Source organism: Perognathus longimembris, chromosome 5 (assembly GCF_023159225.1).
Source record: "Perognathus longimembris pacificus isolate PPM17 chromosome 5, ASM2315922v1, whole genome shotgun sequence".
Classification (NCBI taxonomy): domain Eukaryota; kingdom Metazoa; phylum Chordata; class Mammalia; order Rodentia; family Heteromyidae; genus Perognathus; species Perognathus longimembris.
In genome coordinates this window covers 37,906,085-37,920,989 of record NC_063165.1, presented here as the reverse complement: position 1 = coordinate 37,920,989, position 14,905 = coordinate 37,906,085, and the positions used below count along the sequence as shown (strand labels likewise).

General features: G+C 32.8%; 1 protein-coding gene and 1 long non-coding RNA gene across 8 annotated transcripts in view; both read right to left on the bottom strand.

Annotated features, from left to right (window-relative positions):
* The window catches only part of Dzip3 (DAZ interacting zinc finger protein 3), a 76,785-nt gene that overhangs the window by 37,892 nt on the left and 23,988 nt on the right, over positions 1-14,905 (bottom strand). For 4 of the 7 annotated variants that reach the window (XM_048346566.1, XM_048346571.1, XM_048346568.1 and 1 more), the window contains exons 8-14: positions 14,351-14,465; positions 10,545-10,664; positions 9,045-9,146; positions 7,661-7,753; positions 6,663-6,715; positions 2,756-2,832; positions 176-793 (exon numbers count right to left, since the gene is read on the bottom strand). In XM_048346566.1, coding sequence (XP_048202523.1) covers positions 176-793; positions 2,756-2,832; positions 6,663-6,715; positions 7,661-7,753; positions 9,045-9,146; positions 10,545-10,664; positions 14,351-14,465 — 1,178 coding nt within the window. Of the gene's footprint in view, positions 1-175; positions 794-2,755; positions 2,833-5,455; positions 5,479-6,662; positions 6,716-7,660; positions 7,754-9,044; positions 9,147-10,544; positions 10,665-14,350; positions 14,466-14,905 lie in introns of all 7 variants that reach the window. The other 3 variants (XM_048346570.1, XM_048346572.1, XM_048346573.1) reach the window with 3 other exon arrangements.
* LOC125351664 lies at positions 2,126-2,610 on the bottom strand. Its single transcript, XR_007210989.1, has 2 exons — positions 2,484-2,610; positions 2,126-2,412 (listed from the first exon to the last, which is right to left on the bottom strand). It is a non-coding gene; the product is annotated as an uncharacterized LOC125351664 (long non-coding RNA).

The window sequence follows — 14,905 nt, the reverse complement described above, 5'->3', positions numbered from 1 at the left end:
TTCTCCTATCATCAAACTCAGCATTTTCTTATACTCAAAGATTTAAATAAAGTAGGTTAAAAAAAAGTAGTAGTTTAAAAAAAACAAAAACAAAAACAAAAACGGAACTACTCCCCCAAAACAGAGGAACAACTCAAGGAAGGTTTACTGGCTGAAGTAAAAAATTATTTAGTACCTTGTTGATAGCAGGATAACATCCTCTGGATGATTTCTGGTACTGGTATGCCTAAGTAGATAGATAGCTGATGGTAATCTAGAGATATATTCTCAATGGGATTCTCCTTCACTTTGTCTATATCCTCTTGTTTCATCCCAAGGCGCAGAAGAATATCAGAAACTTTTTTCCAAATGGAATTAAACTGTGACTCTGTGAGACCATTCATCAAAATCTCACTAAGAAGAAAATCCCTGTATTTGCATAGCCTCAAGATGTCTGCAGACTTAGAGAGATCAGAAGATGGTGGCTCCATATTCCAGCCTTTCCTGGGTGCAGGGAACACATTCAAATGTTTTATGAGAGCTAACAGGAGGCATAAATCAAACTGTTTGGACTGTGGTAGCTCCTTGTTTGGGGGATAAAGCAGATGCCATGATCCACCCAAAGGGTGATTGGTCCAAAGATGATTGTAGTATGATTCCAGCACATTCTTGTGTATAAGCAGCTCTTTTTTCAATAGAAGGGGTGGCATAGCCTCATCAAATATTTGCCGGACAATGTCAGTACCAGAAATAATAATTATATGAAGCAGATGATAGAAATAATTATAATTGAGTTTGAAGATAGGCATCTCCTCTGAAAATGAATTTTGAAAAGCGAAGATATTTCATATTAATAATCTTTTTCGATATTATTTCTTAAAGTATACTCAAATCTCCAGTAGGCAGGAATAATTTCAAAAGAGTGAAGTACATTATAATAGATTACCACAGCCAGTACCATGCTTCTTTGTGTCCAGCTGTAAAAACTCTAGACAAAAACAGTACATTCTCAGATGAAAGTAATCACAAACACTATTCTCTTTCAGACACCTTTCAACAATGCACAAAGGCTTTTTGCTTTCTTTTTTGTTTGTTTTCTTACTGGGGCTTGAATTCAGGGATTCAAGCTTTTCTTTGGCTTTTTCACTCACGACTGGTACTCTACCACTTGAGCCATACCTTCGCTTCTGGCTTTTTGTTCATTATGTGGAGATATGAGCTTTGTAGATTTGTCTGTCTGGATTGTTCCAAACCACAATCCTCAGATCTCAGCATCCTAAGTAGGATGATAGGCATGAGCCACCAATAACTGGCCAACTACAATATGCTCAAGTAAATGAGCTTTGGCCATCATGTGGCATTACATACTGTGCCTGGAAATAAATTATGCACAAGCAACAGAGCATCAGCCTAAAGCTAAGTAAGTATACTTTACTTAGACAATATCATTTAATCTTTCAAACAAAATCAGCACTGACTAATAGAACTTTCTGTGGCAAAAATGTTTTATCATTTTCTGTGTCCATTACTCACTAAGTACTTGAAAGGTTGCCTATTTGAGAAACTGAGTGGTAAAATTGACTTCATGTTAATTAATATAAATGTAATAAATGTATATGAATAATGGATATTATATTAGCTCAGACCCATATAAAGAGACACAGAGACCTAATGCCTTGCTACTAATGTGGTCCACAGTCCAACAGCATTAGCATCTATACCTACTCAAAAGTGTGTTAGACATGCAGAATATCAGGCTCTACTATAAACCTACTTACTGAAATGACATCTGTATTTTAACAAAATCATCAGATAATTCAAATATATAAAGGTTTGAGAAGTACTGATCTCATAAACCTCATGTTCATACCTCCTGAAAAGATAAAATGTAATGATAAAAGTATTTTAAAAAAGAAATGTAATAGTAAGGCATGAGACAAGTAATTAGTATTTTTCCTATTTAATAACAGAGAAGCATTTAATTTCCTATTTAATAAAACAGAAAAGCATTTAAAAACAGTAAGAATGTGGTATATGAGGACATTTGATTTTTGTATGAATCTAAGGTATCAGTATAATAAAATGCAGCTTTATTGTTTAATGCTATGACTTGGTGTGTTAAAAGATTTATATTATTATTTTTTAAAATCTACTTGACATTTACTGTGGAGGTAAACAAAGTTAAAAAGCAAATGACTCAAGGAGCTTTCTAGGTTGCCATATTAAATGCTGACTAGTGTTAGGGGTATCCTTTTTCCCTAGTAAGGACTATCTCCAACTACTCTTCCATATCATTAGAAGCCTATACAGGTTCCAAGTGGTAGACAGAGCCTTCATAGTACACGCCTAAATTGCAGGCACCAAAATTTGGACTACCTGATTTTAACCTTCATATGTCCATTCCTTTCAACTTTGGCAGCTCTTATGTTTACTCTATTGAAAGAGAATGCATAAAGTGAGGAATGACTGAATTAATCTCTTCTGGAGAAAATTCTACTATTTACTCTGTTGAAAGAGAATGCATAAAGTGAGGAATGACTGAATTAATCTCTTCTGGAGAAAATTCTACTATGTAGTCACAACTATGCTGCAGACCTATCATATGTCTTGATAAGACGACAAAGGAAAAGAAGAACCACATACCTGATGATATTTCTATTTGAGTTCTAGCCTACTCCAAATATTACATGCTGGCGTAAACCTGACCCTAGTGAATGACAAGTGTAAGTGATATGTTAAGATATTTTTCAACCAGAATCATATAAAAATAAAATACCTTTTGTATTAAATTTTAAACTGATCTTCGGTTTTATATCAGTGTCACTCATTTTCAGAGACATCAACTTCTTATAACTGCCAAGAGGAAAAAAAATAATACAGAAATAAAATCAGTCAAGTTTCTTAGTACGAATAACTATTTCCTTCTCCTCCAGAAAATTATTTAAAAGTAGAGGAGAAACATGAATGAAATCCCAACAATTACCATCTCATATTGTCAATATTTTGGAATTAGGAGGTAAGCAGTATTGTTAGATTTCATATAAAATATACTGCTAGATTTGCATTGTAAATTCTTATAAAAGTAAACCTAACAAACTTATTTTCCATGTGAGATAGCAAGATAAAAAAAAGGTTTGCATTATAAGTAAACAAACAAGATCAGAGAAACAGAAAACTTCAAATTCCCTCTTGGGCATCTTACCACAGAATTATTTTGACAAAACTATTTTAAGAAAACCCAAACTAGTCAACACCTAATGATGTTCAAAAATTAAAATACTTTAAAAAACAAAAAAAGAGAAAGTATAAAATTTCACAACTTTTTAGATTATTTCCAGATGTTAAATTATGCTTTAATAATACAAAAAATTAAAGAAAGTGGTATATCAAAACAAATAATTTTTTAAAAAGAGAAGTAACAAAATGTATTAAAATACTGCCAATGCAAGGAAAAACTTTTGACTTTGCTTTGAAATGAATTTCTCCAAAGAAAGTAAAAATAATGGACAGTAACAATAGAATGAGAGTGCAATGAGGGCAGGAATTTTGGTGGTGGTTGTTGTTTCTTGTTCACTGATCTTATCTTGAGAATCACTGTAACATGCCAGCCCTCCACAACTTGGGAGAAATTTAAATTTTTTATTTTTTTTTGCCAGTCCTGGGCCTTGGACTCAGGGCCTGAGCACTGTCCCTGGCTTCTTCCCGCTCAAGGCTAGCACTCTGCCACTTGAGCCACAGCGCCGCTTCTGGCCGTTTTCTGTATATGTGGTGCTGGGGAATCGAACCTAGGGCCTCGTGTATCCGAGGCAGGCACTCTTGCCGCTAGGCTATATCCCCAGCCAGAAATTTAAATTTTTAACATGAAGTACTGGCAAAGACAGTAAGTAAAGGAATTCTCTTAGACTTCTGGTAGGAGTTCAGAGAAACGTAGCACATTTTACAACATATATAAACGTAATAAGAATTCAAATTCTAAAAAATGATTATAAATAAATTTGCTACATGTATTCACATCCATTGTCTGCTCTAGTTATAGTCTGAAATTAGAAATAATTCAAATAATGAGCTATCAACTCTGTAGCTATACAATAAAATTATAGCAATGAAATGAAACAAAGATAAAAATGAAGCACATAACCACAATATATGGTTACAAATGCATAAGACATAAATGTTTCTGCGTATATAAAGTTCAAAACAGAAAAATAACTATTTGATAAGTGGCAATGAACTATGGAATTTATGAAATATGCATAAGTAAAACACATAAAAACCAGAGGCAAAGCTGGGTGCCTATGGCTCATAACTGTAATCCCAGCTACTCAGTAGGCTGAAATCTTAGGATCAATGTTCTAAGCCAGTGTGGACAGGAAAATCTGTGACTCAACTCTAATTAAGCACCAAAAACTAAAAGTGGAATTGTGGCTCAAGTGGCAGCACACTAGCCTGGAGCAAAAAGGCTCAAGGACAGGGCCTAGGCATTTAATTCAAGCCTCAAGACTGGCACAGAACATAAAATAAAACAAAACAAAAAAACACCCAGAGACAAAAATGAGAAAAAAAAGAAATGCATCAAAAATATTATTGTAAGGTTGTCATAATATACATGAAGTGGTTAAAATACTTTGAAAATAGATTTTGATAAGCTAAAATAGTATATTGTACATCTGAAGTGACTGCTAGAAAAACAATCAAATAAACAACTAGTAAACCAAAACATTAGAAATAAAGAAGATGGAAATAATTTTAAGTATCAAGGAAGATAGAAGATTTAAATCCAATGACATAAGTAATTACAGAAAAGATACGTGTAATATAAACCTAAATTTAAAGGCATAGATCATTGAGAGTGAATATAATGAAAGCAAAATATATGTCATCTATGAAAAACACACAAAACTTCTCTTTTAAAGAGTGAGATACAGAAGCTACAGTAAACGGATGCAAAGAAAACAGCATGGAAATAGTAATCAAAGGTTGGGTGGGCTAGGAGTTGGTGGCTTACATCTGTAATCCTAGCTACTCATGAGTCTGAGAACTGAGGATAATAGTTTGAAGCCAGGTCAGGCAGAAAAGTCTGTGATACTCTTAGCTTCAATTAAGCACCAAAAAGCTGAAATTGGAGCTGTGGCTCAAGTGGTAGAGAACTGGCATTATGCACAAAATCTCAAGAACAATACCCAAGTCATGAGTTCAAACCCTGGAACTGGCACAAAACAAACAAACAAAAGGCAGCTACTGACAAAAAAGTAAAAACAAACTGAAGGGTAGACTGGAATGGAAATATTAATATTAGACAAGGACACAAAGTGGGATTTGAGGAACATGTTATGTAAAGTATGAATACCTAATAAAACAGCTTCAAAATACAAAGATAACACAGACAAAATACATATTGATTCCAATATTTCCCTCACAGTAAATTTCAGAAAAAGAGCAATAATTGGTAAAAAAAAAATTGAAACTGTAAACTTACTTTGACTTATACATTGAATTTTCCTACAAAAGTAGAATATAGATTATTAAACTAAATTTAATTAATTAATTAATTTTGTGCTGGTCTTACTGCTTGAACTAAGGACATAGGGTCCCTGGGCTTTTTTGCTCAAATCTAGTACTCTTACCACATGAGAAACAGCACCATTTCCAGCCTTTTGTGATTAATTGGATATGACTCTCACAAGCTTTTCTGCCCAGGCTGGCTTTGAACTTCAATCTCCACATTCCAGCCTCCTAAGTAACTGGGATTACAGGAATGAGCTGTCTCCCACATAGGGAATAATTAGCATAGGTTTAGGCTACTCACAGCAGAGGATCACAAGAGCCTAATAGCTATGCCTTTATGAATGCATAAGATAATGCTAAGTGAAATGAACTCCATGTTATGGAAACGACTGTTATATCACTGTTGTAATTACTTTCAACATGCCATGTGCAACCGTAGCTTCTACTGATGATGATCCTGTTGTATCACCTTCCTGTGGTTGTACCTGACTATCACTGTATCTTATCTGAGTACATTGGAAACTGTATAATACTGGTATTAGAACTAGGAAAGTGAAAGGGAATATCAAAATGGAGAGACAAAGGATAAAAAGACAAACGACTACAAAAGCAATACTTGCAAAACCATTTGGTGTAGACCAACTGAACAACTCATGGGGGGAGAGGGAAAGGGGGAGGGGGAGGAGGAATGAGGGAGGAGATAACAAACAGTACAAGAAATGTACTCAAGGCCTAACGTATGAAACTGTAACCTGTCTGTACATCACTTTGACAATAAATAAGAAAAAAAAAGAATAAAACATAAATCACAAGACAGTCTTCAATAAGTTTTAAAACAATGTATTACCAAAAAAAGTATTTGATAATTCAGGGAATTAAACTAGAAATGCATATCTGGGAAGACACTTAAATATACCCAATTATTTGGCAATCAGAAATATTTCCAAGTAACCCATTTTAACAAGTTAACATCCCCACACAGAACTATGAAGCATTCTAAGTTGATTGAAAATAGTAATAAACCTATACACAGCAATATGTATGGACACATTTAAAGCTTAAACTTTATTAATATAAAATAGGTTTAATGGCGGTCTAACAGGTGATAAAATATAGAAAGAAGAAACTAAAAACACATACTCAGAAAAACAAGAATATATTTTATTTTTCAAACTTACCTTGCTCCTAAAGTTTCAATGGTTATATATTCATCCTGTCTCACAACTTCAAACTGGAAGTGATAAAAAAAAAATAGCCTTATACAGTAGTTTAATTTTGTTTGTTTGTTGGTCATGGGGCACTGTCTCTGAACTTTTCACTCAAGGCCAGCTCTCTATCACTTTGAACCACACTGCCACTTCTGGTTTTCTGGTAGTTAATTGGAGATAAGAGTCTCATGTATTTTCCTGCTTAGATTCTCAGATCTCAGCCTCCTGAGTAGCTAGGATTACAGGAGTAAGCCACCACACCCAGCTTCACAATATTTTTAATGCTAGTATGTAGCTTGAAAAGAATAAAAATGAAGACATTGTGAATGTACAACAAATAAAACAATTAAAAGGTGAGTAATATACAATATTGTTCAAATAACTAGAGTTACCCTTAAAAAGTAGTTCTACTTAGCATCATTATAGGATTTAGATGCCAAAATTGAAGTAAAACAATACAGTATACTATATTTCTTACTTAAAGCTAAGAAATAAAAAATCATTTATTTGTAAGTTTGGTCTATACTTGTAAATTGAAAGTTCATCAACACATTAATGAAAAATAAAATGGATACTTAGTACATTTTACTTGATATTCTGTATATATTTTTCACAAGTACAAATACTGTAACAGTATCTCATAAGGATTTATGGACTTAAATGGATTTATAAGTTTGAAATTATTTTAACATTAGATGACACAAAACTAATCAATTATCATAGTTTGTTCATGATATATTCCTCATTCATATATACATGGCATATTATCTCTCATTTTTCAATTTTTTTTTGTTCTTAAAGATCACTTAAATACTACTTTGGGTAAATTACAGGAATAGAATGGGCAAGGAGCTTAGTTAGTAATAAAGAAAAAATGCCTATGATCCTATTCTTATGATTATTAAATCTGCTTCTAGTAAAAAAAGTAGGTCCCTGAAAGAAAGCAAGAAAAGAAAAAAAAAACTCACCACAATTTTAACAATTCCAGGTACATCACATTGCAGCATCCTTGCCATGTCACCTGGACATCCCTCTTTCAAACATTTTTTCCCACTGAAACTCTAAAGTTATTAATAGAAAAATAATAAGAGTGAAAGTATTATTTGAATCTGAGCACATTTAAATAAAATAATTTAGACGTAAGGGTTGCTACCTAGTTAACTAAAAGATGCGTAAACATTTGAGGGTCAGCAGTTCAGTCAATTTCGTATATCGATGAATACATTATTTAAAATGTAACTTTACTTATGCTCTAATAATTTCTATTTCAAATTCTTAATTGAGTTATATCACAGCACAAAATACATTTCCTGGCCCAGAGAGTGATGTTAAGTAGCATGGAGTAATTGAGTATTTAGAAAATACTGAGATTCTATAGATAGATTCCAGAGGAAAAGAAGAATGAAAGTATTGTGTGCTCTGATTCTGATTTTGTTATTTTCTCTGATTGAGAAAATACTTTCTTTTACTTTTCATTCAAAACTGAACAATATTAATTGCACAAACAAAAAAACTGAAAATTATTTATAGACCACTTAATAATAAGTAAGAAAGGCTTATATGATTATCTTTACAACTACAAGACAATTCATTTTATTTGTTAATTTTCACAATAACCTTTTGAGGTAGGACAATCTTATTTTTATTTTAAGGATTAGAAAAATTAGTCTCAGAGTCTATAATAAAACTAGTAAGAGCCTCAAATGGAATTGAACCCAGATTTCCCAACTCAATATCCAATGCATGTTATACTATATCACAATTACTTTATAGGGTCATACTGTTGTTTGCATAATGTAAGTGCTATAGAATTGAATATTATGGAACAACTTATAACCATTAACTTGCTAAAGAATAATTTGCTTTTCTATTTCAATTTTAATTGGAAAAAACTCTCATTTTATTATGACTTATATACTAAATATGAATAATTAAATCCAAAAATAAAGAATAAAAACTTAAAGACTTGTTCTTATTCTCCTCCCCTAAAATAGGAACTATCCTAAAAATTGTGTACTTCCCATGTGTTTATCATGCAGTTTCACTGTTTGACTCTATGTCCTTTAGGTGAATGTGCAACATAATTTCTATTTTTGAGTATATGCTCTTAAAGGCAAGCAGATAAACTGATAAAATCACTACACTATGCAAACTAGCATAGTATTCCCTAAGGAGAAATTTAATAAATAATGATAAAAAATGATGAGTGGTGGGAAGATCAGCAGGTAGAGTTAAGAAAGAAAAAGGGAGGAAAGAATATGTGAATAGTAAGAAATGAACTAGAAGGAATAGAGAGATGAAGAAGAAAAACTATAGCAGTTTTAAGAAAAGGAAATATTGGGAATATAATACCTGATCATTTTCACCTGGATATTTTAAACTCTTGAACTTTTTCCAACAAATTTTATGGAAATAAACACAGCAACTTTTACTGCACATTAACTGAAAAAATCCCTTGGGGGGGGAAAAAAAACAAAACCAAGCTATTGATATAGAAAAAGTAAATTATATAGACATAAAAAATATTAGCTCGAATCAGTTTCATAATTATTCTATAGCCTATGAGCTTTACAAAGCATGCACAATTTACTAGATATTAAAAATTATCAAAGACCTTTCAGTGTCACTTTTTTTCATTTCTTTATTGTCAAAATGATATACAGAGGGGTTACAGTTTCATATGTAAGGAAGTGAGTACATTTCTTATCCAACTTTAAGGGCAGTCAAAAAGAGCCAGACTTTAATAAGTTAATGAACTATTTTCTGTATGCATACAAAAAAAACAGCAGAAATCCAGTGAGTTTTGTAAAATATGTCATTTACTACCTCTCTATCTACCTCATTTTTCTTTTCCACCAACTCCAATTTCCTACCAATACTGTTTCAATCTCCTCTGTTACCTATCACAAAACCCTCAGGTTTGTTCCATAGATTACAGATGCTTCTTAAGCTACTGTGCTATACAGGGGAATTGATACCTTTGTCCTACTATTGTGCCTTTTTTGAAAATTATAGCCCAGTTTTCTTTAAACAAAAACAAACTCTGTACACACAGAACTTCCTATTGCTGTAGGCTGTACATTTGATTGGAACCCTGCAGAAATTTTGTATAACATTATCATGTCACTAAAACCAATACATCCCTGAGCCTGAGCACTGCACCTTATTAGGCCCACTTAGCAATCCCTTTATTAGCATAGTGAATAGACACTGACCTTCTCTTGGACCATGTTCTCCTAGTTACATTTCCCACTTAGCTGGGATGACAGGTGCATGGCTATGCCCAGTTTTTGTTGATTGAGATGGGGCCTCAAGAACTTTTTAATCCAGGCTAGCCATTGTCATTTCAGTTTCCTGAGTAATTGCTAGGATTACAGGTGTAAGCCACCAAGCCAGGCTTGATAGTCACATCTTATCTCATCTTGTGATTTTACATAGTCATATTCTGATTGAGCCAGAGATCTAATTTGATCTACAGAGACCAGAACAATCAGAAGTATCATTGTTTAATTTCCTTCTACTCAAAGGCCCAGGTAAGAAATAATAATAATTTATTTAGTAACTTAAATCCTGAAAAGTGATGAGCTTTATTCTTATAAAATGCAATTACACATTTCTAAGTATCAGGAAAAAAAACAGATGATTTTCATTACATTATTGAAGAAACAGAAGTCATAACTTTAGAAACGTGAATTCTATAAAAACTTTATTAAAGCCAATTTTATTGTTTCATAGAATATACATGATTACTCTGAAACTAAGTTTTCAGACAGTTTAACAACTTTTCAACTAATAATTTTAACTAAGTTTAATTCTTTTAATTACATTTTAGAATTACTAAGATAATTTTACCTTATAATTGGTGTTCTTTAAAATGTCAGCTTCACAAGATCTCTCACAATCTAGATAACTACAAATGGTCTGTTTCATTATATTATTTTCAGTTGTCTTGATAAAATCATTGAGAAGATCCTAGATTTGAAAAATAAAAGATTTCTTATGAATTAATAATACATTGGGACAGTAGTAATGCTTCCAATGTTTATATAAATAAAATGTTTTGATATATTCCTTTTTTAAGGAACTATACACATTATATTATATATGTTATATTGTAAATGTTATAATATATGCATGTATACATACATATTTACCTATATTATATTTTAAAAGTAACGTATTTCCCACATCCAAAGTAAAAAAATATGGGAAGACTCTAAACTGGAAACAATGGCTTCCTTACTGAGTGATAAAAACATGGCGATAGGAAAGAAGTCTATATCAGAATTGGCCACTGGACATAGTTGTGATAGGTGAACCACACACGATAGTGGCAAAATATGTCATTTACTGCCACAACAAACAAAAGTACAGTATGAAAACATGTAAGTATGTTTCCAATAGTGGGACAAAGGTAAACAAATGCAGCCAGCAGTAAGTACTTGGTAGACACTATGTTGAAAATGAACTATACAACTTGTGGATAGAAATGGAAGGGGAAAATTGGGACAGATACTGGAAGGCGTGACATTGTTCAAAAAGAAAAACACTCTATCTGACTTATGTAACAGTAGCTCCTCTGTACACACCTTTACAGTAACAATTAAAATTACATGAAAAGGAAAAAAGAAGATACAAAGTATAATTCAATTTTTCATTTTAACATGCTGATTAAATGGGAATGAAACACATCATGTCTAACTTTGGCAATCAGACAATGGTCTTAATATTTTACCTTTACAAGAGGATCACATAATTTCAAATGGCACTACTAATATTTAAATACGAAAAATACTCTAAAATTAAAAATAACACCCTTGTTAATTTTATGAATATCAGCTAGGTACAGAAAGACAAAATTGAGAAAGGTATACAAAAGTATGAAAAATTGAAAATACAAAAGCAATAAACATTAAGAATTATTCTAGTGTGCAAAGAATCTAAATAATAAGCACCCCAGAAAGAAAAAAATTAAGAAGTTACTAAATATATGACTCTATAAGAGATTGTCTAAGAACTAGAATTACAAGTTCAGGATACTAGGGAACTAGAATTACAAGTTCAGGATACTAGGGACAGACAAAATATACTTTAAAATTCCCAGGAAGAAAACAGTCAGGCTCTGGTGACTGAATCACGCCTGTAATTATTTCTAGCTGCTCAGGAGGCTGAGATGTGAAGAATGGAGTTTAAAGCCAGCCTGGGCAGGAAAGTCTTTGAAACTCTTATCTTCAATAAACAACTTAGAAAAAACAACAACAACAAACAGAAGTGGTGCTGTGGCTCAAGTGAGGCAATGCCAGATTTGAGCACAAAGAAACTCAGGGACAGTGTTCAGGCCCCGAGTTAAGACCTAGGACAGGTTTAAAAAAAAAAAAAAAAGATAAAACAGATCACATATAAAAGACAGATCAGAATGGCTTGTAATTTCTTTTTTTTTTTCTTATTTATTGTCGAAGTGATGTACAGAGAGGTTACAGTTTCATACATTACGCCTTGGGTACATTTCTTGTATTGTTTTGTTACCTCCTCCCTCATTTCCCCCTCCCCTCTCCCCCTCTCCCTCTCCCCCATGAGTTGTTCAGTTGGTTTACACCAAATGGTTTTGCAAGTATTGCTTTTAGAGTCATTTGGCTTTTTATCCTTTGTCTCTCGATTTTGATATTCCCTTTCACTTCCCTAGTTCTAAGATCAAAAGTTGAAAAAATATAAATATTTACACGTTTAAACCATTCAAGAAACGCGTTTATGAACACAATGTATCTTTTTTTTTTTTTCCCCTTTCTTTTGCTAGTCCTGGAGCTTGAATTCAGGACTTGAGCACTGTCCCTGGCTTCTTTTTGCTCAAGGTTAGCACTCTGCCAGTTGTTGAGACACAGCTCCACTTAGGGCCTTTCCTATGTATGTTATACACAGGAATCTAACCCAGGGCTTCATGTATAGGAGGTAAACTCTCTTGCCACTAGGCTATATTCCTAACCCATGAATACAACATATCTCCAACAATGTATCTCTTTTATAATTCTCTCCCATTCCTTCTAGCCCCACCCTTTTCTTCAATTTTCTTAATTCTGTAGGATATACATTCAATTTATGACTGCATTAACTCCCCTTCATTCATTCACCAGAAAAACGTATTTTAAGATAAAGGAAACTTAATTTCCATCCATAATTCTATATCAAGACAATGTATAAATAAAACACATAACTTTGATACTTGAAAGAATTAAAAAAATGTACTTTCCAAGCAAGCACTCAAGAGAAACTGCTAGAGGAGTTGTACCACCAAAAAACTGGAACAAATCTAAAGAGGAAAACTAGAGATTGACACAGGATGCTAAACATTATAGAAGGTACAGGAAATTCCCAGCATGAGAACAATTTAACAAATACTTTAAATTACAAGTAAGAAGGGGAAGGTATGTATATGTGTGTGTATGCACGTGTTTGTGTGTGTGTGTGTTTGTGTGTGTGGTGATTTCGTATAAGAGCTAAACTGTCATGGTCCATACCAGTACGACAAGATAATGCCTAAGACTTTTTAAATGGTCTTATATATATATACATATATACATATATAAACATATATATGTATATAAACATATATATGTTTATATATATGTGTGTGTGTGTGCATTTCAAATAAAAATGACAACGAGCTTGGATGGAGCTACATGTAGGGATCAGAAATTATGGAAATTATGGAGCAAGAACTTTTTTTTATTTTGGCCAGTTCTGGGGCCTGATCACTATCCCTGGCTTCTTTTTGCTTAAGGCTAGCACTCTACCACTTCAGCCTCAGCACCACTTCTGGCTTTTTCTATATATGTGGTGCTGAGGAATCGAACCCAGGCTTCTTGTATACAAGGCATGCACTCTATCACTAGGTCATATTCCCAGTCCAAGAACTCTTAATGTTGTCTTCTAATGCTTAATGAAAAACTACATATACATATTACTTCACATTTAATAAAAATCCAATGAAAAAGTTTGGATGATAGAAGTATTTTAAAGGAGGAAGTAAAAAGAGCACAACACTGAAAAGTAGGGACTGCTTTAGAAAGGTATAGAAATTCAAAACTTTAAAAAATATGCAAAATAATTACTTTAGTAACTCAAGGTAAAAGTCATGACTATTCTGATGATGCCAAAAGATATTAGCATAGCCTTTTGATAACTGAGAATGGTATTAACACAATGGTCCTTATGTCTGGGAATTTTAAAATTTTCTCCTTTCAGTTCTGTCAGTCTTTCGGTGGGAGGCTGGCAGCAAGGGTTGAAATCTGAGCACAGTGTTTAGTTCATTGTAATTTAAGTTAAAAGCAAAATATTAGTAAATATAATTAGTAAATATTAGTAAATACATTTACTTATATATAAAATACAAAGCTAACTTGTGTTTTGACGTTAGTATATTTGGCATTCATTTGAGAGTACTGGGCTAGAACTGATGACACTACTACCTCACTTCTTTTGTTGAATTATACTCATACTGTGCTCTAGGTAATGAAATCTGGGTTGTTTTTTTTATATAAAAAATTAACTATCAATTAAGGAATGTGCTTGCTATGGAACACAATAGAACTGGTTTAAACAGTACTTCCAAAGATGGGTCTCATTAGTTACAAATAAAATTTTATTCTTAAAAAATTTCTTACTTTGAAAGATGTAGGTAAATCTTCATCTTCTGAAGGATCTATGTCAAACCACTGATCATTTGGCTCTCCTATTTCTTGTAAGCTTTTGTGAAATTCTAGCAACCCTCCATTATATCTGCAAGATATATTAAGATAAGGTTATCTGAGTTGAGACTGGTACTACATAATCTGTTTATCAATAAGGGAACAAATAACCTAAGTTTTGGTGGTATGGTGGGTGGTTTTAACCTCCCAACAAAACATGAAATATGAATATCATGACTTCCAAACTAGGATTATATGCGAGTGGAAGGGTTGGTAATAGATTATGAACAGTATGTGAAAAGGGGCCAATGATAATTAGGTTGTAGAGTTGGTTGGCTTGTTAACTGTGTTGTAAATCTTTAAGGTGGAATAAACTGAAAATAAGAGCAAATATATAGACTTATTGGGCACTACTATCAACCTAGGAAATTCTGTAAAAGCTAGAAGGCCTCTACTATAATATTTAAAATTTTCACCTTCTCTAGACATACTGAAACTGAGGCCCAGGATGTAGTCACAAAAGAGATTACA